Genomic DNA, 27274 nt, shown 5'->3' on the forward strand with positions numbered 1-27274 from the left:
TAAATAAAAAAAAAAGCACAATGATGAGAAAGTTGACAAAATTTACATCAGTATCGACCCTAATATAGGTGATTGAAATGATGAGTTTTCAATCACCTATATATGTTTTCATCAATTTTCGAGCCAGATACCAAACCAAATTGTTTTAATTTTTCGAGTAATTTTTCAAAGTCTGTTAGATTCGTCGATATAATGCGTGTTGAAAAAGTTTTACATTTGTGCTATGATTAGGAATTTGTATTCCCTGTATATTATTGTTCCTGCGAACTTTACAGGCTAATGCTTCTATTATGACATCATAAATGCTCATACTTATTGGGCATCCTTGTCTCATGGATCTTGTAATTTCAATCTTGTCACTAAGTGCTCCGTTTATAATAACCTTACTTGATATGTTAGTGTAAATGATTTCAATCCATCTTATAAAGTTCGAAGGAAAATTCATCGCTCTTAACACTTGTATGATAAATTCATGCTCCACCCGATCAAAAGCCTTTTCCTGGTCAAATGAAATTAATATACCACTTATGCCATTCAAGTCCATATACTCCAATATACTTTCTACAGATAAAAGATTGTCTGATATTAATTTTTCTGGTCCTGCACCTGTTTGATTTTTATCTAATAGTTTGTTTAATACTTTTGACAAGTTTTTACTTAAGAATTTGGTAAGAATTTTGTAATCAACACATATTAGACTAATCGGTCGCCATTGTTTCATGTCTTTTCTATTACCCTTATTTTTATATATTAGTGAGATCAGTCCTGTCTTCATTGTTTCCGTGAGTTCTCCGTTTAAAAACACGTTGTTCAAAACTTCCACCAGGTCTTCCCCTATTTATGTTCCAGAATTTTAAGTAAAAAGACTTTCCTATTCCATCAACTCCTGGAGATTTGTTATTTTTGAATTCCTTTAATAATTTAAGACATTCATCTTGTGTTATAAAGGTGTCAAAGTGTGTTTTATCTTCTTCTGTTAATTTATTTAGATTAAGGTCTTCTAAATAGTTTGTCATTGATTGTCTATCAATGTTTTGGGACTTATATAAATCGGAATAAAAAAAACTACTTTAATCACCTCACTTATAGATGTGCATGATTTTCCATTTTTGTCTAATACATTTTCTACTTCTCGTTTATCTCCTCTTTTTTCCTCTGCTTGTTTAAAGAAATCTATGTTATCTATATCTCCTTCGTAATAATATTGTCTTGAATGTATTATTGTTCCAATTTTTCCCTTATTTTCTAATTTAATCATAATTTCACTTAAGTTATCAATGGTGACTTGAATTGGTCAGACTGAATTTTATTTTCTTCATTCTCAAGATGCATATATGTTTCTGAAAGTTCTTTTCTTTCACGAGCTACTAATTGTTTTGAGAAACGTATTGTCAATTCTTTAATTTGTTTCTTTCCAATTTCCCACCAAACTAAAATGTTATAGTTACTCTTCCTTTGTTTCCAATTTATCCAAAAGTTATTTTTGTATTCGGTATAAAGTTCTTTGTCCAATAAACTATCATTCATTTTCCAATAACCATTTCCCCATTTAGTTTTTTGAAGTTTCAAGGATATATATACGATCTTGTGATCACGTTATTGGTAGGGTATATGCTTAAGATCTCTTATCTTATGTTTTAATGCTTCAGATATCCATATTTTGTCTATTCTAGTTTTAACACCTTTATTACCTATAAAAGTATAACTTATTATTTTTAGGATATTTATATCTATAGCTATCTATTGTATTTAACATGGTACACAATTCTTTACATAACAAAATTACAGTATTATCAAGTACAACATTTGGGTTTTTTGTATCAATCTGTTGATCAATACAGTTAAATCTCCCAACATAATATTTCTATGTGATTCTACATTTACACTTGCAGAGTAATCTATCATTTCTCTATAAAAAATAACTTGTTGTCCTGCAGATTTTGTAGGACTATAAATGTTCAATAGATTTATTACTTTGTCATCAGTTTTGAAACTAGTATGTACCAATCTACCTTTCAATATATTGCTGTTAAAGTAATGGTTTGTACATTCAATATCTTTTTTTACCAAAGTTACCACAAGTTTTGTATGTAAATCTCCTTGCGAAAAATATATTTTAAAGTCTGTATTATTTTCTAAATTGCTAATAACATATTGCTTAATATAACTACATTCCTGCAAACAAATGATTTCACAATCACCATAAACTCTAATGATACCATCTATTTTTGTTTCAAAACTTTTTCTAATATTCACACTTATAATTTTCAAAATACTTAACATTAGTAGTGTGCTATAAAGAAATGTTAGTTAAGCATGCATCATTTTAAAGTTTGAGTTGTCGGTGTTTGTACTGTTATTTTCTTTTGTGTGTGCTCTTGCATTTTACCATCTCCGGTTGAATTTCTCGGTCTTTTATTTGCTATCTGTTTTCGGTTCATCTTTTTTGTCTTATCACTGTGTGTTTCGCCTTTTTTGTTTGTAGTTTTTGAACTTTTTGTCTTGTCTTTATCTTCCGTCTTTTCTTCATTTTTCTTTTTCCCTACTTTAGTTTTGTCTTTCTTTTTCTTAGCTTCTATATTCTTATTTTCTATTTGTTCATTTTCTTTTATCTGTGTATCTATTTTCTACATTTTCAACAATATCGTCAGATTCTGTTTCAAAAATTTGTTTATTTCTGGTAAACACGGAAACATTTTCGGTTTCGTCTGTTTCAACTGTTTTTTCTTTATGTTCACAAGATATTTCTATTATTTCACCAATTTGTAACTCATTCTGTTGTATGATTTCTTGTTTGTTTGTAATGCCGCCCTGATTGTCTTGTTCCCACAATTCTTCGTTTTCCCAATTGTTTTTGTATGTTGTGTTCTCCGTTTGGTATTGAATATTTGATTCTAAATTGTTATCAAAATTTTCACTTGAAACAAACTCCTCTGTATTTTCTATATGATCTTTTTTCGGTAGTGAAGGAAAACCGTGTCCAAAATATCTAGTTCCCGTATTAAAACTACAGAATTTGGAATGTGTGTAAGAGCTGTCTATATTTTGATCATGTACCTCAGCATATTGAGAGATATCATACGATTTGGGGTTTTCTTTATCACTATTGCCATTGTCATCTGTGTTATTTGTATCAGGTACATTTTTGTCATTATAAAATTCTGTAGATTTGTGTCCATAGCGACCACACTTGAAACAGTAATCTTTTGTTCCCATCTACGTTTTGGTTCATTTCTACAATCTATAGCAATATGACCGTATTCATTGCATTTGTAGCATTTTTTCAGATTTTGTTGGCCCTCATATCTGATAGTAACAAGCTGCCCATAATGTATATTTTTCTTGGAATCGGTTTTTCCATTGATGCAATTCTAACAATTCTGACTCCCGACTGAATAGAAGGAAAGTTTTTAAATGTAGGCGATATCAGTTTGATTATTTTTCCATATTGACTTATTTTTTTGTAAACAATTGCAGGCTTAACTTCGAAAGGCATCCCGTATATAAGAACATTTATGAAATCTGTTTTGTTCTCCCATTGGAGAGGACCAGCCTTTTCTGTTGTAAATTCAGTGTTTCCTATTTGAAATTTAGCAAATTTCCCCAAAAAAGTTTGCAGACTTGTACTGTCTTTACATGTTACCATATATAGATCTTGATTTATCCTTTGTAGACATTTTATTAAGTCTGATACATTTGTAGTTGTTTGTAAATGTGTAAGAATATCTATCGTCGTAATTTTATCTTCGACTAACTTTTCTTTTTGTATAATATCACTTAAATTTTCTTTTTGTAGCGGGCTTGTTGTAATTATCTTTGCTGTCAAATGTCTAGCAATAGTTTTGTTTATGGTTATCCCATCTCCATATTGACTATCACCATCTTGACTGTTAGATTCATATCGATAACCGTCATAACCATCATTTTCAGTTTCCATTTTGCATAGATGTAATGTCAAAAGGAAAACTTTTGTCGATAGGTAAATATTGTTCACTCATTAACGAATGAGCGACACATTTAGTAAACACGAAATATGGCGATCGGTTTATCGTATCACTTATTAATTAATGTATGTTTACATTTTGCTTATATAACATAAAACAGTACTTATAACTATTTGTTGTTTGTTTCCTTAATGTGGAATTCCAAAGAAAGCACTAATTTTCACTAAGAATCCGGAGCAGGCGAAAAACACGTCTGTTCACCTTAACGTCCAGGTAATACTGTATACACTGTATACAACTGTCGTCTGACATGTCATGGTATTTACTCATTATGGCTTGCACACGCTGTTATGTTTATGGCTTTTAATATTAAAACAATAAATTATTGTTTTCAAATATTGTGTTGTCTTAACAGATGTAAGGATAAAACGAGAACACAAGCTGCAAACACAAGCTATATACTTTTGATCTTTATTGAGGAATTATTAGATTTAAACATAAAATACTGATTAATGCATAACTACAATTAATTATGATTCAATTAAATAATGTTTATTCAAACAACGACGATCGACAACATATCTTACAATCAATTATGATTTAATTAAATAATGTTTATTCATACAAACATAATCATTAAGAGTTTAATTAAATGATGATTATTCTTTTTATAATGCATATTTTATATACAAATTATAATATTTATGCAACAATTCTTTAATTTTTGATAAAGAATTTATTTTTAAAAACGAGTAGCCGGATTGTCTTGATGCCGATTTGTCCGGATACCGATATGTCCAAAATGGGTGCCGAAATGTCTTCGGACTTGGGTGTCGATTTGTCTGGGTGCCGAGATGTCTTGTTACCATAATGACCAATAGCAAATTATATAAAACACTACAATCTTTCTACAAGAAAATGATTAAACACAACTTATATTTATTAATTACAACTGCTGACCCGGCCATATACATATTATCTGGATCACTACCCATTTCAATGCTGAAATCGATATAAAAATTATGATATTACTTAAAAATATTTAATGTTTGACAAATAAAACATTGAATGGGGGAAATATTGCAAGGGAAAAAAAATCGTCAATTAAAAATGAAATCAAGCAACAGATGCAAAAAAATCGTTTCAGAATATTATCATCTAAAAAGTAAACTGAATAACGAAAATACCGAGCTCAGCGGAAAATTCTATAAATACGGAAAGTTTAACCGATTCTGTGTATATTTTTGGATACTGTAATGACTAAAGCAACGTGAAAAAAACGTATCGTCAATAAAATAAAACATACTGGCATAGAAAGGGCATATAAACGAGAAAGAAAAATTCGCTATTCCACAGTATTTATTTCCAATATACAGACTTGGTCATTGTCATCAATATTAAATTTAATCTGCATATAAATCAGGAAAATGATCTACCTACCTAAAAAAAAAACCACACGGTATATACTACATTGTACAACCGAAAAGGAAAAGAGAAGTTTAAGGTTAATTATATTTTAGGTGATGTACAAAGTGACTAAGCATAAGCAGAGACGTGTAATACATTATTCGGTATATTAGTAGGGTGCCCAGTATCGAAAAAGACGTATAGTTAAAGAGTTTAAGTTAACGGATAACACACGGCTATATTTATATGCAAATTATTAGAAAATCATTAATTTTTCCAATCATGAATATCGCCGTAAGCTCCCGTGATCATTTTTATCAAAATTTCTTGGTTTCTTAGGGTACCCAAAGATACTTCATCATACAGGCCATTTTCAACACGAATGTTTTTTTTATTGCTTTCTGTGTTATTTGTTATAATGATACTTATCATTTAGCTTAAAAATTAAATTTATCATATAACGAAAGCTGAAAAGATTTATATAAGTTAAGTATAAGTATTTGTTGATTTTATTAAGACTATTTTTTAAGCCGAAATTTACCACATTTTGAACGAAAGAAAATTTATTGCGTGTTACTACCACGGGATTTTTACTCTGATTACACAAATAAGACATGGTTCATATGTGTGCCAAATATCTTTCTTGTAATGTTAATCGGTGAGAAGGAAAAAGCATTTAAAAACACAAATTTAGTGATAAATCTGCCTTGATTCAAACACGCCTTTTCTCGTGTCGTTAATCGTTTTGTAGCTTACACTATCAGGTCATTAACTAGGACAATTGTCACTAACTTCATTTCTTTTTTTTTGCTTGTTGTGTGGTCGATTTGTATATTTGGAATAGTTCAGGTAGTTTCATGATCGTTGTTTTGTAATTGGAAATATTTTGTTTTTGTTTTTTATAACTTTAATTGTTTTATTTGAATTGATAGTTTTGTTATAATTGTAATATACAAACCAAATCCTTCGGTCACGTTTCAGACCCAGAATATGGCACACATTCACAGTCCTGTTAAACTATGCCCATCAAGCCCGAAACGAAGTAGGAATGAAATACAATGGGATAAGTGTGTTATATGTCAGGGTTTGTTGAAGAATCTTAATGAATCATGCGTTGTGTTTTTCTATACGTTTAATCGTCGTGATAGCTAATGCATATAATATAACGTCACAGAGTAAAGCGGTATGGTAACAACGTTACCATAACGTAATGTTTGTACTTCGCGTATTTTCCGACATTCTGGGGGCCGACAAAAGTGCAATATGTAACGAAAATTAAAAAATGTAAATTCACAATATAGATGAATAAATTTAAAATTAATGTCCATCTCAAATAAATAATCAAATTCCTTAACCTTGACTGAACACAATTAAAGTTTATTTCTTAGTCCATTCGTGGATGTTTCTTCTGGCACACACGGTAACTTCACTAAGCGGTAATTTTCGTTATGCGTTATAAATTTGTCCTGTATCTATGTGACTTGTTGACTCCAACAGTTGAGGGTGTGTTTTTTCGGGCGGTCTAGGTAGCAAGTTACTTCCTTGGAGAGTTTCCTCAAATTGGTTCATGTACGATCTACTTTGTACGAGCCATACCTGAAGATATATCATCTAAATGGTCATGTTTCCAAGGCACCTCTGCCGTGGATTGTCCTTTCTCTTTGTCAATAGCTGTGTTCTTGTATGAAATGTTGTTTACGAGATCTGTAGATGTTGACGGATGGTTGATGTTTCTATTTATCGGTCCTGATAATAAATATCCGATCTTTGACTGGACAGCGGTGGGTCCGTTTCCTCTAATTACTTTGTCCTCGATAATGTCCCAATAGTGGTCGGCGCCTATGAGTAAGTCGATTTCAAAACGTTCTGTACTTTGCACAGAATGTGCAAGTTTAATTTCTCTTAAGTGTGGCAAGCTCCTTGTAGTCTGGGAAATATTGTTCTCAATTGGGACGGCAATTTCCGGAACAATGAGTGTGTTAATAAGCACCTTTTCTCCTGTGTCGGTCTGTAGTTGTATTGTTGCAGTGTCTAAGTTACGAACTTTCTGAGATAAATCTCCGAACGCAGACAGTTGAATGCTGACATTTTCTGTTGGTTTAATTTCTAGTTTATCAGCTAAATTCTGAGTTATGAAAGAACGCTGTGCTCCCTCGTCAAATAATATGTTACATTCTACTTCTTGGTCGTTATATACAACTGGTGCAATTGCTGTTTTCAGGATAATGTTGTGACTCTGTTGTGATGAATACATTACTCTAGTCTCGTTTAGTGTTTCAAATTCGTTTATTGCTGACTGTTGTATTGTAGGCTCCGGTGTCGTACCCGGAATGACCTCTTTATCTTTACATATGCTAGTATGATGCATTCCGTTACACTTTTTGCATCTATTAGTAGACTGGCATGCGGCCACTCGGTGTGACCCTAAACAGTTAAAGCATAACTGTTTCTGTTTTACAATTTGATTTCTTGTGTTTGCGTCTGTTACTTCAGTGCACTCCGTCGGATAGTGCTCACCTGAACAGAATATACATGTACGTGTATTTACCTTCTTGCGTGTGTCTGTGGAATTACCCTTGTTGAATGTATGTGATTGCGTACCATGAAAAATGCAGTGGCGTACAATCTGTCTGAATCTGTGACTCCTTCTCCAGCTTCGAGTATGTCGATCTCTTTAGTTATAGATTTGCGTAGATTGTTCAATATCAAATTATCTCTCCCGTGTTGTCGTGCAATATTCTTTCTTATGTCAATCGGTAACTTGTCCAAAACTACAGGTACCAAAAGCGAACCATACATCTCTGGTGTTTGACCAAGTGACTCTAATCCTCGTACGTATGATTCTAATCGGTCTCCGTAAGACCTCAAACTAAAAGCATCATTTGTCGGTGCGGGTAAATTCATGAGTGCTTTCATGTAAGCATGTATAAGTTTGCTAGGTTGTCCGAACCGATCTCTGAGAAGGTTGACTGCGGTTTCGTAGTTACTATTAGTCAAAGCGAATCCCTCTACTGTTTGCGCGGCGCTTCCCTCTAGCTGGGCTTTGAGATAATTAAACTTTTGGATTGGCGTTAATGTGTCGTTGTAGTGTATAGATGACTCGAAACAATCCCAAAATGTTTGCCACTTGAGAATATCTCCATTAAAATAGGGTAAGTCTAACTTTGGAAGCCTATGGTAATTAGTTTTTGAAGATCTCGGTTCTGACGGGACTTGAAACATGACATTCTCTGACGGACGGGTATGCACTGCAGGGGCGTTAATTGAATACTGCTGGTTCATAGAATCTATTGCACATCTGTTCATATCAACTCTAGCTTCGGGTGTGAAATGATATGCGTCTGGGTTAAGTCTGCTCGTTGAAGGACCAACAGTATCATGCGAAATTATAGTATGTGTTTCAACATGTTCAAAGGACTTAATAAATTTCAGAATTTGTCTAATTTTACAATCAAGTTCGTACATATACTCATCTGAGTCGGTGATTTCCTGCTCCAGATTTTCCTCCGATGTCTGTTCCAAAAGTCTGTTATTCAGGTCAATCAATGTTTTCTGTTTCTGCGTGACGGCATCATCAAGGGCTTTCACTTCGTCAACTTCTGTGTCTGTTTTTGACTTTAACTCGTCGAATTTCACCAGTAGCTTCGTGACGGCTCCTTTGTGTCCAGCACGAACTGATTTCAGCTTTGAATCCATATATATCCAAAGGTTACGGCACCATTAAATGTTGAAGAATCTTAATGAATCATGCGTTGTGTTTTTCTATACGTTTAATCGTCGTGATAGCTAATGCATATAATATAACGTCACAGAGTAAAGCGGTATGGTAACAACGTTACCATAACGTAATGTTTGTACTTCGCGTATTTTCCGACAGGGTTCTTCTACTGAATTGCTTATTAATATGCGAAGAATTAGCACAAACAAAAGCTTTATCGAAGCTATGGGACCACGGAAAGATTTTAGTTTATTGCATGATGCTTCAGACCTAGACCATCTGCGTACTGTTGATTACAAAATGTTGTACCACCGTTTTTGCTATAAATCTTTAAGTTACATTAGCAGACACAACTGCAGTTATTTTAATAAAATTGAAAATGGAAATGGGGAATGTGCCAAAGAGACAACAACCCGACCAAAGAAAAAAACAACAGCAGAAGGTCACCAACAGTTCTTCAATGTAGCGAAAAATTTCCCGCACCCGGAGGCGTCCTTCAGCTGGCCCCTAAACAAATATATACTAGTTCCGTGATAATGAACGCCATACTAATTTCCAAATTGTACACAAGAAACTAAAATTAAAATAATACAAGACTAAAAAAGGCCAGAGTCTCCTGACAGTCTTGGGACAGTCGCAAAAATGCGACGGGGTTAAACATGTTTGTGAGATCTCAACCCTCCCCCTATACCTCTAGCCAATGTAGAAAAGTAAACGCATAACAATACGCGCATTAAAATTCAGTTCAAGAGAAGTCCGAGTCTGATGTCAGAAGATGTAACCAAAGAAAATAAACAAAATGACAATAATACATAAATAACAACAGACTACTAGCAGTTAACTGACATGCCAGCTCCAGACTTCAATTAAACTGACTGAAAGATTATGATTTCATCATATGAACATCAGGCATAATCCAGTTCTTGTTCGTCTTTAAAAGTGTTTCGGGTCATATATAGAAGGTCGTCAAATTCCTGACTGGAAAAAGTTTCTTGGAGTCAGTGAGAACCAGCAGGCCTTAATCAGATTTCTTGGGAAATAGATTGTTCAGCATCATGGTAAATCAACAGTTACACGAGGAAGTCATATTCTAGCTAGCACTTCCAAGGACCCTTAATCAGCTCAGAAGGAGTATTCAGGTTTTAAGAATTATTTTGTACGCCCGATGAAGTAGATTCTCGCACGACTTTATATGCTATTCATGTAGACAAAGAGTTCGGTGTGAAAGGAATCAAGGGTAGGATAATAATAAAGTCGCAAGATACAGATATTCTGATCTTATGCGTTCATTACTTCCCCTCCATGCAACATACGCATGAGCTATGGTTTCAAACAGGCACTATAACTTGCACACAAGATTTGCGCCGCTATATACCTATCCATAAAATATGTAAAAGTCTCGGGTTTGCCATCTGTAACATTGTACCAGTCGCTATGCTTTAAAATGATGTGTTACAACGTAATCGGCCCTGTTTTTGATCGGTAAGGGCATTGTTTTTCAGTCTTGAAGGACAACCCAGATGATTTCACTGATTTGTCAAACCTTTTTAATTATGACGTCGATGAATCTATAGATGCAGCTCGAGATCTTGTTGTTAGGTTGAATGATCTCAAGTCAAAAATAAAAATAAATCATTGTGACCATAACAAATTGAGCGTAAAACTGGCTACAATTTAAAATTTCTCCCTTGTCAAACTTCCTCCTTGTGAATCTACTTTTAAACAATGTGTAATAAGAGCTTCACTCCAGACGAAAATTTGATGTCTTCCCATATAGCAAAACTACTCTAACATAAGTTCGAATGGGGAAAAAAGAATGACTTGTTCCTGTCTATCTCGCAGGTCAGATGTCATGCAAATTTCTGCAAGATTTAGATTGTACTTGTAAGGGGAACTCTGTGTTTTCAAAGGATTGCATTTGCTTCGAACAAAATCTATCATGTACAGATTTATGCCCTTGTCAGGCAAATGACATATGTCAAAATGTAAATTCTCGTCTGGTTGCAGTTAGAAACATTGATGACGACGAAGATGATGATGTATAAGATTTATTTTTTCTGTGTGTGTCTTATAAATCATTGTTAGCTATCGAATGAAAATTTAGCAGTCCATAATATTTTCTAAACAATAAATAGAACATCTACTCAAATTTGAAATCGTGAGAAATATAGTAATAATCTATCTAGTGGGGATTCCGAAAGATATGTGAAAAAAAACCAAAAAAACTGCCATACATGTATGTTACTTGACCTTGGCATGGTTGGTGGGCTTAAACTACAGGAGATCATAGAACGTAGTAGGTAATACTAGCCTCGATCATAATTTTCTATTTGTATTTGTTCTTTTTTTCGTATTTTGCCATGCTGTCATCTGCTTGTCTTCATTTTATAAGTTTTTAATGTTCCGTTGGTTTTTCACGCCTCTTTTGTTTGAATTGCTTGTAGAATACATCGGTGCTGTTCATAACCCTCTTCCTTATTATATTTTTGAAATACTTGTAAACATTATAGCCAATTGTTGCTTATTTATTCATCTATATATATATATGAAGTTCAAGGATGTTTTTTTTACCTGTATCTGATAGACGTTTTGTTTTCATAACTTTTACCCCCTTTTTCTCTGTTTGCAGTATTTTTTACTTCTGTAAAGCAAAGCTATACACAGAGCTTTATATTCAACCAAGTTCGACGTTAACTTCGAAACAAATCATTTATACATACTCTTTCACACCCAATAACAGAAATTTGATATTTACCCAGTTTAAGTTTTCGACAAATGATTAAAGTTAAGATCTAAAAAAACATCTTTAGATCTTACTTATAACGAGTTAAGGTAGATGGGGTGTCTAAATTATAATCCATAGAATTTTTTAATAATTTGCCAAAATGTAGTTTATATCGTGCTTTTTTAAAAATAACAATAAAAATATTGGGTCACCGGGCTTATTTTCACGCTACATGGTGTTCAAAATTTACAAATTTTGTATAGATTATGCATGGAAAACCCAATTTTCTGCAATAAAGCATAATCTACACCATAGAATTTTAAGATAACATATGAGAAGATGGCTTTCATAGTATGCTTTCATTTAAGAAAAAGAAACAATGGGGTCACCGGACCCGTTTTCTTGCTACAATTTAAAATAGGTAAATTCATAAGACATAAAGACATAAGACATTTTATTTCACTAAAGCCCCCACATGGGGTATGTTATTACAACATTTTTAACAAACAATAATAGTGTGAACATATTTACATTAGAACAACATGGTTAACAAAGGTGCAATAATAGTATATATATAATTAATGCAGATATTTGACAGGAAGTACAAATTATAGTAACATGATTAAGCACATGTATTAAAAGGTTTTAATAACACTTTTGCAAAATTTTGCTATTCCAGTAAGTGTAAATAAATCTGATGTATTCATCAATTCTTTAAATTTTAAAACATTTGGGTCCTAACACAATCCAGTGTAAGTACCTTATCTGAATTATCTGCCCTTGCATTTGAGTTGCCTCCCCTTATTTGGCAAAGTTGGAAAAAAAATTATGAAACAAAGGTTTTCTGTTTTTTGTAAAATACAACCATAAATATGATAAAACATGTCATTTTCAATATCGAAGTGAAATTTCTTACACATGAGTTACCTACTACTGAGTACTCTAAATATTTGCACATTCTATTAAAGATCTAGACCTTGTTTTCTGGTATTTCCAAATCCAATACAGCGGAAGACACCCTATCTACCTTAAATTCCGACCGTGCAAGGGCTGTATAGCCAGTCAAGGTCGTTAAAAACTTCCATTTGTTGTACCTTAAATCATTCAATCAACCCATTCATCACGTCTCAGTCATTACAGCTGAACGGACGTGCTGGGCCAGCTCTCCTTTACCCGCTATCTTCGATGAGGGTTTACAGTTAGATATCAACGACTTACTACTTAAGATGACAGAAACCAATCCATGCCGTACAGATAGACGTAGTAGTTGGCGTACCCGCGTTAACATGCACTCCAAAACCATTGTATCATGGGGAGTGTTATGCCGATTAACGTCCGAGGGCTGTATCCTAGGCTGTTGGGTAATACGACTTTCATTTCACTGCCTCGCGGCTTTGGTCCTGATAATGCTTCCTGTCATCTTTCGAACTACGTCCGAGATCATCTACCAGTACTCCATCATCGAGGTTAGCGGGATGCCAAGCTGACCAAACTGGCCCTGAAAGCAGCCGTTAATTTTTTGTGAAGTAAACCAACATCAAAATAGTCAACAAAAGAAAAACAACTTACCAAAACCAAGATGGCGGCCTACATATGGCGTCCTCTACTACCTGTTCCTGACCCACGGCATCAAAATATGATAAAGCTCACCAATCACCGAGCCGACCGTGCGAGGGCTGTATAGCCAGTCAAGGTCATTAAACACTTCCATATATACGCCTTAAATCCCGACCGTGCAAGGGCTGTATAGCCAGTCAAGGTCGTTAAAAACTTCCATTTGTTGTACCTTAAATACAAAACTTTCAAATTTAGAAAATGAAATAGGTTAAGGTCTCTGTTATTTAACAGTTGTTTGAAAATTTCAAATTTGCACCCTATATGCAAAAAAGTCAATCTAAAGTAATTTTTGGCGAATCAATGACACTTTCTAAAAAACGCCCCACTCTTGTTTACCAACTCGCCCCACTTATGAAAAGGGTAAACTCCCATTGCAAATAGGTATGATAACATGCCCCCTTATGAAAAGGGTTAAAATCCCGCTGAAATACGGTCTGTCAACTGGCCCCACTCATGACAAATAGATAAACCACTTATAAAAAAGATGCAATCCCGTTGTATATCTTTGTCCCTGCCCACGTCAATACCTTTGAAAACCTAAGTGAAGTGCTATAAAATCAAATTGCTGTTAAAAAAGCTTACAAGTATAAAGTTATTCTCCAATAATGATACGAAAATGTATTTGCAATTATATTTTAAGAATGTTAAAAAAGTTTAATAAATTTCGTTGGTTTTTTTTTTCGCATTCTGTGTAGATTACAAAAATCAAAATAATTAGTTTTCATTTAAGTGCGGCTAGTTGGTAGACCTGAAAATTGTATATATATATATATAAGTAGATTTTCCCTTTTTTTAATAAGTGGGGCAAGTTGACAGGGGGAAAATTAACTGGATTTGACCCTTTTCACCAGCGAGGCGATTTTTTTAAAAAGTGGGGCGAGTTGGTTAACCAGGTTGGGGCGATTTTTTTATTTTTTTAAATAGTGGGGCGAGTTTGTGAAAAAGTGGGGCGATTTGGTGTGGGGCGTTTTGCCAGTGGGGCGATTTGTCCTGCTTCCTTTTTGGCGATAAACATATATAATAAGTTCTAAATGTAGATACAAAAGATAAATTAGTTGTTTTTATGTTGCTCCAAACGCATATATATCAATGTGACTGTGCATTTTTCTTGAATTTTTGCTTGACCTTTAACCCTGATTTAAAAAAAAACGTCCTGGATGGAGAGTCATCTGACCTGGCTCCAGTCACCTCAGGTGTCCCTCAAGGCACAGTCCTGGGCCCAGTATTATTCTTGGTATATATCAACGACCTACCAGAATACCTATCATCCAGTAAGCTCAGACTGTTTGCCGACGACAGTATCATCTACAAAACCATCAAATCTCAAAGTGACTGTGATGCACTCCAGTTAGATTTAGATGCAGCTGCTAGGTGGGAGCAAGACTGGTTGATGGCTTTCCATCCAGACAAATGCACAGTCCTTACAGTCTCACAGAAGAAAAACCCATTCAAACATGACTATATCCTCCACGATCACAAACTGGAACTTGTCTCTTCAGCTAAATATCTGGGCATTACACTTCAATCCAACCTAAAATGGTCAAAACATACAGACAACATCATAGCTAATGGCAACAAATCTCTGGGCTTCTTAAAAAGAAACTTAAAAACATCATGTCAGAACATCAAAACTCAGGCATATCTGGCACTAGTCCGTCCAAAACTGGAATATTCATGTTCAGTGTGGGACCCTCACACAGTTGAACAAACCTCCAAAATCGAGATGGTCCAAAGGCGAGCTGCCAGATATGTCTGTAACAGATACCATAACATCAGTAGCCCGACAGCTATGATAAACACCCTAAACTGGCCAACTCTACAGGAAAGAAGAACACGCACAAGATTAATAATGTTCTACAAAATAATAAATCAAATCGTAGCTATACCATCTGCTATTCTCATACCATCAGACAGTAGAACCCGCAAAAACCATAATTATACTTTTAGACACATTTCAACCAAAAAAGATACATATAAATATTCATTTTTTCCATATACCATAACTCAGTGGAACTTATTGCCAATGCAAACAGTCGCTGTCGCCACAGTCGACACTTTTAGAGAACAGCTCAAACCATGCAGCTGTTCTCCACAAATTCATCTAACTCATTATTAGCCTTTGTACATAGTTTTAATCACCTTTTAAAAAAAGTTATATTACGCACCTCAAATTTATTTCCATATATTTTTGTCTTTGTCTTTGTAAATATATATAGGCCACGCTGCGCGCGCAAACAGTAAATAATCTTCAGATCATTGAAGGACTACTGAAAACCTAAAGAAGAAGACCACGACAGACAACGACGAGAACGCTATTTTGATGAGGAGTGTTCTCCTCTTTCCAATGATATAAATTATAGCCGTGTGTTATTCTGTCTATAAGGCAAATCCATCAAATTTGTTGACCCTACTGTATATGTCTCTGCCATAAGACAGTCCAAAATATCAATACTTATTCAAATGAACTGTCGGCGTGCGATAAACTCAGAGTTTGTATAGACCTATATAATATCTAACTTTCAATTATGTGATTATGATTTACAATCATAGTGGTGTTGGATATCATCACAGCTGGTTATGGAGGTGTGCCTTGACTGGTAGAAGATTTTTTTTACAGATTACAGGTGAAAATGCTGGTTTCGTTCCCTCGACTTCTATTATCCTCGTAGAATAAACAAAGGCAAAGTAAGTTTATCAGTAGACAACCATTTAACCTAATGTTTGTGTACACACTTAATTGCTTACATCGGTAACTTCAATGCTGATTAAAAAATTGAAATCAGGCAGCTAGTAACCACTTGCTCAGACTTATATTTGCCAATTGTCGACCGTAAATAACATGATAGCCCACAGGCTTTTTTTTCTTTTCTTCGTAAATTCCTCCGCAACGGAGCACCCGTGTCACACGGTAGTAAAATATAGTTCTTATATTTTTATATTAAAAGAGGAGGAGGTGAAGGGATATATTTACAGGCCATTATTTATCTTTATTAGTAAACTTTAAAACACTAAAAAACAAAGCATTTGCTATGTTAAGAAAGTTTTAAAAAGGATGTTGATAAAAATAAGTACGATTGGTGCTCAAGAATTTACAGTGATTATATGTTTACATCAGTTTAAATAATTTAAATAATTGCAAAGGCACTTGTTAAGTTGTTTCTATCCATAGGAAGGTCGAATATCCATATTGACTTATACACCTTATCGCTATGTATGTATGTACTGGTAAATGCCTCCGATATCCGAAGAACCCCTCGAAAGCTGCGAGGGTACAGTGGCATCCATGTACACTCCCTAACGGGATTAAACATTTGTTGTTAATGGAGATGTGTCACTAACGTATGTTTATACGACAATTAATTTTACAAGGACAATCAATCCCCACCCAATACAAAGGGAGTTCTAGGACACCGGGCAGTCTGTTATTATTTGTCCGCCATTACTGGATATTACACAGGTTCCCTTAAAAATTTGACGTCACAAAACAAAATATCTGACTCCACAATGGAAAAGTGATTGTTGTATGCGTCAAAAGTTCAAGCGGCCGGGTCAGCCGGGATTGGCGATAAGATGTATTGCCATGGCGTTAAAGTAAAAGGGGGTGGGTTGTGTCTGATATGGATCCAGCTTTTATCATTTAATATTGTTTAGTGAGAATCCTGTATCCGGCTTCTTTTTGCCATAATAGCTCATGTAATTTCCAGTGTACTGCAGAAATTTGTTTCTTGTTTTCACGCTTTCACAACTTTCACGGTTCATGCTTAAAAAAATCGGCCAATGCTGTGTCTTGCTTAGACACCGATGCGACCCTCTCAAGAGATCATAATTATTTGGACTAGGTTGGGTTAGGAACTGATTAATTACACATATTTAGATTAATTTTTGGTGTTTTAATGCCACTTTTAAGTGCCTACTTTGAGCTATTTGGTGGTGGTAATTTTTTAGTTATAGTGTTAAAGGAGTGCCTCCAGGAAAAACCCACTGAACTTCGACAGAAAAACTGACAATCCTGTAGCATGTGTAGTGTCAATTAAGATTGGAGTAGAGTGCATCCATACAAGAAGGGTTCAAACTAGCTTATTCAGAGTTGACTGGATAGTAATTTCAGTAATGGAACTACATAGACCACTTGGCCACCAAGGCCCCTCATTACAAATAACAATCATATTCATGTCTACTATTCTATTTTGCCAATCAGCTTCCTATAATAAGGCAAACCCTTAAGGAGGCTTGCGGGTATAAGATTTTCAGAAAAAAAATAAATATTAATTTTTTCATTACAAATTTTATTTATTACCTTTAAAGTAAAAAAGTAGTTGTTACTTTATCATATGGTACAAAATTCATTCCAAAATATCAATTTGTGTTGGCCCCAGGTGACTTTTAAAATGTAGATATCATTGAAAAAGCTCTAAATTATCTCCCTTTGGTGCAAAAATGCCATTTTTTGCTCACCTGGCCCAAAGGGCCAAGTGAGCTTTTCTCATCACTTGGCGTCCGACGTCCGTCGTCGTCGTCCGTCTTCGTCGTCGTTAACTTTTACAAAAATCTTCTCCTCTGAAATTACTAGACCAAATTGAACCAAACTTGGCCACAATCATCATTGAGGTATCTAGTTTAAAAAATGTTTGGCGTGACCCGGTCAACCAACCAAGATGGCCGCCATGGCTAAAAATAGAACATAGGGGTAAAATGCAATTTTTTGGCTTATAACTCAAAAACCAAAGCATTTATAGGAAATCTGATATGGGGTAAAAATGTTTATCAGGTCAAGATCTATCTGCCCTGAAATTTTCAGATGAATCGGTCAACCTGCTGTTGGGTTGCTGCCCCTGAATTGGTAATTTTGAGGAAATTTTGCCGTTTTTGGTTATTATCTTGAATATTATTATAGATAGAGATAAACTGTAAAAAGCAATAATGTTCAGCAAAGTTAAATTTACAAATAAGTCAACATGACCGAAATGGTCAGTTGACCCCTTAAGGAGTTATTGCCCTTTATAGTAAATTTTTAACCATTTTTCATAAATCTAAGTAATCTTTTACAAAAATCTTCTCCTCTGAAACTAAGGCCAATTAAAATTAATTGGTAGATTTTCATCCCCGCCCGCCCCTCTGAAATCGTCCCGCCCCGATTTTTGTTATTTTGAAAAATTTTCGATTTCCGGATTTGTTCATCTCCGTTTCCGGTAACTGTAAAAAATTGTGTTTCCTTCCAAACTTCCTGTTTCAAATTTGGAAATAAAAATTAGAAAATAAAATCCTCCCACCCGCCCCATTTTTTTCAAAAATTTGGATGAAAATCTACTAATTAATTTTAGTTGGCCTAATGGGCCAAATTAATCCAAAGTCTTTGGGGTATCTAGTTTAAAAAATGTGTGGTGTGACCCGGTCAACTAACCAAGATGGCCACCACGGCTAAAAATAGAACAGGGGTAAAATGCAGTTTTTTGCTTATAACTCTGAAACCAAATCATTTAGAGGAAATCTGACAAGGAGTTAAATTGTTAATCAAGTCAATATATATCTGCCCTGAAATATTCAAATGAATTGGACAACCGGTTGTTGGGTTGCTGCCCTCCAATTGGTAATTTTTAAAGAAATTTTGCTGTTTTTGGTTATTATCTTGAATACTATTATAGATAGCGATAAACTGTAAACAGCGATAATGTTCATCAAAGTAAGATCTACAAATAACTTATCGTCGTCGTCTGTCGTCGTTAACTTTTACAAAATTCTTCTCCTCTGAAACTACTGGGCCAAATTTAATCAAACTAGGCCACAATCATCATTGGGGTATCTAGTTTAAAAATTGTGTCCGGTGACCCGGTCAACCAACCAAGATGGCCGCCATGGCTTAAAATAGAACATAGGGGTAAAATGCAGTTTTTGGCTTATAACTCAAAAACCAAAGCATTTAGAGCAAATCTGACATGGGGGTTAAATTGTTTATCAGGTCAAGATCTATCTGCCCTGAAAATTTCAGATGAATCGAACAACTGTTGTTGGGTTGCTGCCCCTGAATTGGTAATATTAAGGAAATTTTGCTGTTTTAGGTTATCTTGAATAATATTATAGATAGAGATAAACAGTAAACAGCAATAACGTTCAGCAAATTACGATTTAAAAATAAGTCAACATGACCTAAATGGTCAATTGACCCCTTAAGGAGTTATTGCCCTTTATAGTCAATTTTTAACAATTTTCATTAATTTGGTAAATTTATGTAAATTTTTACCAAATATTTTTCTCTGTTACTAATGGGCAAAGTTCATTATAGATATAATTGTAAGAAGCAAGAATGTTCAGTTAAGTAAGAACTTCAAACACATCACCATCACCAAAATACAATTTTGTCATGAATCCATTTGTGTCCTTTGTTTAATATGCACATAGACCATGTAGACCAAGGTGAGCGACACAGGCTCTTTACTAGTCTTTAGAGCCTCTAGTTTGGCATTAAAATTGAAATATCTTTATTAACTCATCAGTGACCTATATTTTTTATTGTTGTTTTCGAATAAGCTGTACATTAACTAAATAATTGTAAATTTTAAGCGATTTCTGTAATTTAGTTCTTTTTTTATTTTGAAATTACCACTTTTTCTCCTATTAATTGATATAATAACCATAACTTTAGTATTAGTAAATAGAAATCTATGAAATTTAAACACAAGGTTTATGACCATAAAAGGAAGGTTGGGTTTAATTTTGGGAGGTTTGGTCCCAACAGTTTAGGAATAAGGGGCCCAAAGGGTCCAAAATTGAACTTTGTTTGATTTCATCAAAAATTGAATAATTGGGGTTCTTTGATATGACGAATCTAACTGTGTATGTAGATTCTTAATTTTTGGTCCCGTTTCAAATTGGTCTACATTAAGGTCCAAAGGGTCCGAAATTAAACTTAGTTTGATTTTAACAAAAATTGAATCCTTGGAGTTCTTTGATATGATGAATCTAAAAATGTACTTAGATTTTTTATTATTGGCCCAGTTTTCAAGTTGGTCCAAATCGGGGTCCAAAATTAAACTTTGTTTGATTTCATCAAAAATGGAATAATTGGGGTTCTTTGATATGCCAAATCTAACTGTGTATGTAGATTCTTAATTTTTGGTCCCATTTTCAAATTGGTCTACATTAAAGTCCAAAGGGTCCAAAATTAAATTAAGTTTGATTTTAACAAAAATTGAATTTTTGGGCTTTTTTGATATATGCTGAATCTAAACATATACTTAGATTTTTGATTATGGGCCCAGTTTTCAAGTTGGTTCAAATCAGGATCCAAAATTATTATGTTAAGTATTGTGCAATAGCAAGAAGTTTTCAATTGCACAGTATTTAGCAATAGCAAGAAATCTTCAATTGTGCAATAGCAAGCAATTTTCAATTGCACAGTATTGCGCAATAGAAAGAAATCTTCAATTGCACAGTATTGTGCAATAGCAAATATTTTCAATTGCACAGTATTGCGCAATAGCAAGAAATATCTAGTTGCACAATATTGTGCAATAGCAAGAAATTTTCAATTAGAGTTATCTTTCTTTGTCCAGAATAGTAGTTGAATCAACTTAAATCATTGTTTTATACAATATACAATGTATATTCACTTTTTCTACCAACTGATCAATTAAAACAATCTTTACCATTCAGTGATAGCAAGCACTTTATTTTACATTTTAATATTTTATGATGTATTTAAATGAGTAGTTATTGTTGCAAACTCCATTAGGAATTTGAATTGAGATCAGTTTTGGAAAAAGGGAAAGGGGGATGTGAAAAAAAATGTGGGGGGGGGGGGGTTAAATTTTTCTCATTTCAAATTTCATAAATAAAAATAAAATTAAAATTTCTTCAAACATTTTTTTGAGAGGATTAATATTCAACAGCATAGTGAATTGCTCAAAGGCAAAAAAAATATTTTAAGTTCATTAGACCACATTCATTCTGTGTCAGAAACCTATGTTGTGTCAACTATTTAATCACAATCCCAATTTAGAGCTGAATCCAGCTTAAATGTTGTGTCCATACTTGCCCCAACTGTTCAGGGTTCAACCTCTGCGGTCGTATATAGCTGTGCCCTGCGGAGCATCTGGTTATAATTAAGGTCTTTCCTTTTACAAAAGGGAAAGACCTTACTGTATTTCTTCTGTTTATTATTATTATTCTTCCTCCAAACTTTGACAAATTTATCCTTGTTAACGGTAAGACGTGTCGCTTTGATGTTCACAATTTGTATCGGTCTCATGAATACCTATCCTGAACTCATCCTGTTAGTAGAAATATTTTGTCGGTTCTGAGTAATCCCTCCGAAACCCAAAAACCTTGTAAGTTGTTATTGTTTTAACACCGTAACCATAATAGTTAGAAATAAAAAGAAGGGTGAAATTTGTTCAGGACCAGACCCTGGTTCTTCATTACATTTGGATCAAAAAGATTCAACGACTCATTGGTAGGGTTATGCCCCTATTAAAATTTACTGGTGTCGGTTGGCCACCAAAACTCAGAAACCGTAAGTCGTAGACACCTAGGATCTTCACCATTCATCTTCAATTCATGTGACTTTGAAAAATATCTCAAGGTCAAATGTGTATGTTGACCTTGACCTTTGACCTAACACCTTGTTAGCGGATAATCTCAGCAACCTTCATACTTTCAGAAGTGTTGTATAGTGGAAAATGTTTGGGTCATTAATGCGCAACTTTGTTACATTTTGACTGAAGAGATTTGACCTTTCTGTAAGGGGCATAACTCTTGTTTTAGGTTTCTGAACAGGCAAAATCAGCTTTACTATATGACCACAGGTCCTAGACCCATGGGGTCTTCAGCAATGACATTGGGGACCAATGACCTTGACAAAGGTCCAAAGGTAAAAGGTCAAGGTCATGTCCCACATAGCGAATTATGTGTTTTTGACCTTATTTAAAGGATTTTCAGTGTGTTTTAAAGCTTTTCAATACATTCTACGTCTATTGGAACATGTATTTTACATTACAAAAGGAAAGACCTCTCAATTGTTCGAGAACAATTGACATTTTAATTATTATTATTATTATTATTTAACTAACATGACTAATTTTTATATGACCGCAAAGTTGTATATTGGTATCATGTCATCGTCGTGGACCAAAACATACATTTATTTAGTTTCAGGACAATAAGTATTTGAATAACTCTGACTCTATAGATCGTAGTCGTCGTCAGCGTTGTCCAAAGACAGATGCATATGTTTCCAGATAATAACTTTTGTATAAATAAATAGAATTCATTAAAATTTTAACACAATGTTTATAACCACAAAAGGAAAGTTGGGATTTTTGGGGTTATGGTCCATAAGGTTTAGGAATAAGGGGCCCAAAGGAAAAATGAAGGAGCCCAAAACATACATTTATTTAGTTTCAGGACAATAAGTTGTGTATAAGTGTTTCAATTACTCTGAAATTGTACCACAATGTTTATACCATTAAGTAGAAGGTTGGGATTTATACTAAGGGTTATGGGGCAAACAGTCTAGGAATTAAGGGCCAAAAAGGGGCCAAAAACAAGCATTTTTCTAGTTTCAGGACAATAACTTATGTTTTTACTGTATGGATCTCTCTGACATTGTACCTAAAGGTTCCATATAATGAAGGGAAGGCTTGGTGTCAGTTTGGGTTTAATATCCCTGAACATTTAGGAATAAGGGGCCAAAAAAGGGCTGAAAAGAAGAATTTTTCTAGTTTACAGACAAAAAGTTGTGTTTAAGTGTATGGATCATTCTGAAATTATACTACAAGGTTACTTACTACAAAGGCAAGGCTGAAATTGAGTTTTGGGTTTTTTGTTCCAAGGGGGGTTACAATAAGCATGGGGCCAAAAAAAGGGGCCCAAATAAGCATTTTTGTAGTTTTCAGTCAATAATTTGTGTTTAAGTGTATAAATCTCTCTGAAATTATACCACAATTTTCATACAACAAATTAATGTTTATAGGGGGTAATGGATCAAATCATTAAGTAAATTAGGGGCACAAAAGGTGGAGGGGGGAGGGGGGGGGGGGGGGGGGGTTGGTTGAACAAGGTTTTTTCTGGTTAAATACAATTGCAAGGGAGGTAATCCAATTCCAATTAAAATTTCAAGAATACTGGTATATATGTTTGATTTCTTGATTACCTCCTTTACACTGCTTGAAAATTATGTTAGAGGAAGTGATAAGAGGGGGGGGGGGTGGGGGGGGGAGGGGGGAGGGGCTAGGATGAAAAATTTTGTCCTGCATTTTTTTTTTAGCTGTAATCTCTGTCCTGCCTTTTTATTTTTCACTCTGTTCGGTGCTGCCTTTTTTTTTTTAGTTTATCCTGACGTTTTTTTTACCTAAATTGTCGTCCTGACTTTTTTTTTGCAAGTGTCTCATCCTGCCTTTTTTTTTTACTCAAAACTCCTGTCCTGCCTATTTTTTTCAAATTTCATCGTAGCTCCCCCATAAAAATCAAATGATAGCTCCCTTAAATGATCGTCGAATCACCCAAAATTTTTGAAGTTGCACATAGGAAGTAGTGCTCGATAGAAATCCTTTTATAGTTTATCCCATGTGCTGTTGGCTAAGATGTCAAAGAACAATTGTTTGAAATATTTGATCGCCGAAAATCTATAAAGATGAGTCGTTTACATTTCCCAAATGGCAAAAGTCGTAGGAATATTGTTTGTCATCGATACGTATTACATACGTCAGTAGTCTATTAATCAGCTGATATAAATTAAGTTGGCGGCAATTTCAAATTACATACATTGTAGAAGACGAAATTTACGTACCTTTTAAATTGGGAGGATTATGATGATACATAGGTACATTATTATTAATCATTTCATTCGTTTTTTGTCTGAAATGATTGAGATTATTTAAATCATCTTAATTCAGTTATCTTAAATGTATGCTCATTTGTATTCTTGTTAATATTATTCCGTTATCTCGTAAATGACCTTCATGCTTGTCAAATAAAGTTGTTGTTAATGTAATTTTCTCATTGGTCGATGTCAACAGGTCAAGGTCATTTCAAGATTGTTTGGCTTTGGTGTTACATAATGCTACACGTGCTTTGATTTAGCTCAATGTGCATCGAAAATACTGAGATTAAAAATTTAACAACCGTTTTCTAAAGGACGGCATTATTTAACTTCCAAAGTCGCATATTTTTGCAAAATATTAAGTCCGAATCTGTGACACGTATTACACCGTAATTGTTTTTGATTTACAAGGACTTTTCGATTTCCGGTACAGTAAAATACAACTTTTTTCGATGTTTCTTTTTATAATTTTTCACATTTAAACACTCGTAAAGAGTTATTGAATCATTTCTATGCGGTTCCTTCAGCAACTTGATGCTGGTAAACGATTTTCCCATGAAAATGATACGAAAAGAAATCACATGATACGATAAAAAGGTAAGGCCTAAAACAAATAATGTTGTGTTTCCGATCACCCCCTTTAAATTTTGAAGGGACGGTAGGAATGGATTTTTTTTTTTTTTTTTTTTTTTTTTTATATTAATATATAAAACTCAATTTCCAGTTACCAGACAAAGTTTGGGATTTAATAGAAAGAGATTGATTACCCACTTAATCTCCCTGAGATAACTTTTAGTTTACCCCTTTTAAAATCCCACTGAAATAACTGTTAGTTTACCCCCTTTTAAAATACCCCTGAAAAAAAAAGTCCAAACCTAAAAAAAATTTGGGCAGCACTTCCCCTAGGAAATTAGCTTTTTAAACCTAATTCCCCTATTTCAGGACCAAAAGTTTGGGATTGTTAGAGAAAGAAATTGAGAAGATGTGGGGCAGATTCATTTATAGGAACATGAACCAAACATCATCCCAAACCTACAGATAGACAAATATATTATATTCACTGTACCTGGCAGGACACTTTCTTTTGGCAAAGCATTAGTCCAAATAATTTTGACGTCTGGCAAGGCTATTTTGATTTTTTTCTGGGACGCCAATAGCCTTGCCAGACGTCATAATTATTTGGACTAGCAAAGCATCTGTGGCTTTTCATCAGAATGTCTAAAGCGTTGATTAGCTGACCAGTTTCACATGGATTAATATCGGGTTCATTTTGAAGAAGGGTCTGGCATGAAATTTTGATAAATTTAATTCCAAAAGATTGCATTGTTCCAACAGTTGTGTTATTGTCATCAATCTCGGTCCAGTCATTTTTGCCGGTAGCCGAGCACAAAATGTGTGTTGTGTATTATTTTTCATCGATGTTAGACATTGGATGAATTTCATTGCTAATGTCAAAAAAGGTGTTACTTTCTGTAAAATTTAGAAATATTTTCTTTCTCCGCGAAATGGTCACACTTTCCGCGTTGAACATTGAATAGGACGCGTTGTGTTGCCATGTTCAAACACTGACAAACGAAAATAACTACTGCGCATGCTCCCGCATATATAATTAGCCAAGAAGATTCCACTTTCCAGTACATTCTAAAAATAAGCCTCGAGTTTGTAATTAGCGTTGTTTTCTTTTGGGGCGATAAAAAGATCGAGGTACTTAGAAATTTTTATTTTCTTTCAGAAAAAAACGGTCGGTAGGTATACAAATTACTTTTTTTCCCACATCAGCTTTAAAAACTTTTGAGTCGGGGGGTCTGAAGGACGGTCGGTCGGGTGACCGGAAACACAACATTTTTTTTTAGGCCTAACGAGGCTCGAGAAAAGTTGAAGTTACAAACAAGTTTTTCATAATTCCTACTGACTACTGTTACAGTTATTTAAAGTTTGAATGTTTTTTTTATTATGATATTAGTAATAGAAGACAGTTAAACCGTAATCAAGATTTTTTAATTCAGTTATAATTTGAGACGTTAATAAAATTGAGAATGAAAATGGGGAATGTGTCAAAGAGCCAATAACCCGTTCTAATAGCAGACAACAGTCGAAGGTTACCAATGGATCTTCAACAGGTTGGAAACAAACCCCCTGTATGGTGATTATACCTGTATAGAAGGATAATCCTTCTTTAGAGGGATAAAATTATCCCTCTATAGAGGTTTTTTTTTGTTTGCACTGGATTTAAAGCAAATTAGGGCAGAATGGCATTTTCTAGTTATATTGGCCAAAATCTCTAGCATTATATGCATTAACATATATGCACTTTACTAAAAAAGAATGGGATAACCAGTTTTCTGCTAAAGTGACAAAACTTGCAATCTATTGTATATACCTACCTGAACACCTGACAAGCAACAAAAGGAATAGTTGACCTTTAAATTTCATGTTAAATCTAACAATAGAAATTCTGTTCAGTGAGGCATAAGTGAGTAGAATTTATCTGATCATCACAGCTTTCAATCATGGTGAACAATAGATTTTATATTTAGTCAGATAAGCATCAAACTGGGCATGTGCATATTAAATTAATTACATCAATTGGTGCATCAACTGTTCCAGGTTACTGCCATAATAAGTAAAGAATGCTATTCTGCCCTATTTTGATTTAAATCCAGTCTTAACAAAAATACCCCTCTATAGAGGGATAATTTTACTCCTCTATAGACATGATAGAAGGATTATCCCTCTATACAGGTATAATCACCATATAGAGGGTTTGTTCCCAACCTGTTCAATGCAGGGAGAAACTCCCACACCCAGTTTACTTTCGCTGGCCCCTAAACATAATAACAACAAGGTATACTATGTCAGTGATAATCATTGATAATGGACATCATACTAAAATCAGAAGTATGCACAATAAATTAAAATAAAAAAAAAATGTACATAACAATTATGAAAAATAAATATGATATACAGCAACAAGCACCACATTAGTGGGTCCTCACTATGGACAGGTACATACAGTGTGGCGGCTTAAATGTCTTAACTGGCATAAA

General features: G+C 34.2%; 2 protein-coding genes across 2 annotated transcripts; both read right to left on the reverse strand.

Moving 5' to 3' along the window:
* Window positions 1-6927: 6927 nt before the first annotated feature.
* Window positions 6928-7719, reverse strand: LOC139524994 (uncharacterized). The gene has a single exon (XM_071320167.1). It carries the CDS (start codon window positions 7717-7719, stop codon window positions 6928-6930), a length of 792 nt encoding a protein of 263 aa, XP_071176268.1.
* Window positions 7720-7895: 176 nt separating this feature from the next.
* Window positions 7896-9047, reverse strand: LOC139524995 (uncharacterized). The gene has a single exon (XM_071320168.1). The coding sequence runs from the start codon at window positions 9045-9047 to the stop codon at window positions 7896-7898; it is 1152 nt and encodes a 383-aa protein (XP_071176269.1).
* Window positions 9048-27274: the final 18227 nt, after the last annotated feature.

Source organism: Mytilus edulis, chromosome 5 (genome assembly GCF_963676685.1).
Source record: "Mytilus edulis chromosome 5, xbMytEdul2.2, whole genome shotgun sequence".
Lineage (NCBI taxonomy): Eukaryota > Metazoa > Mollusca > Bivalvia > Mytilida > Mytilidae > Mytilus > Mytilus edulis.

What these genes read in the sequence shown, in the direction of transcription:
- LOC139524994 (XM_071320167.1), bottom strand. Translation starts at nt 7,719, where the DNA reads ATGCATCATACTAGCATATGTAAAGATAAAGAGGTCATTCCGGGTACG.
- LOC139524995 (XM_071320168.1), bottom strand. Translation starts at nt 9,047, where the DNA reads ATGGATTCAAAGCTGAAATCAGTTCGTGCTGGACACAAAGGAGCCGTC.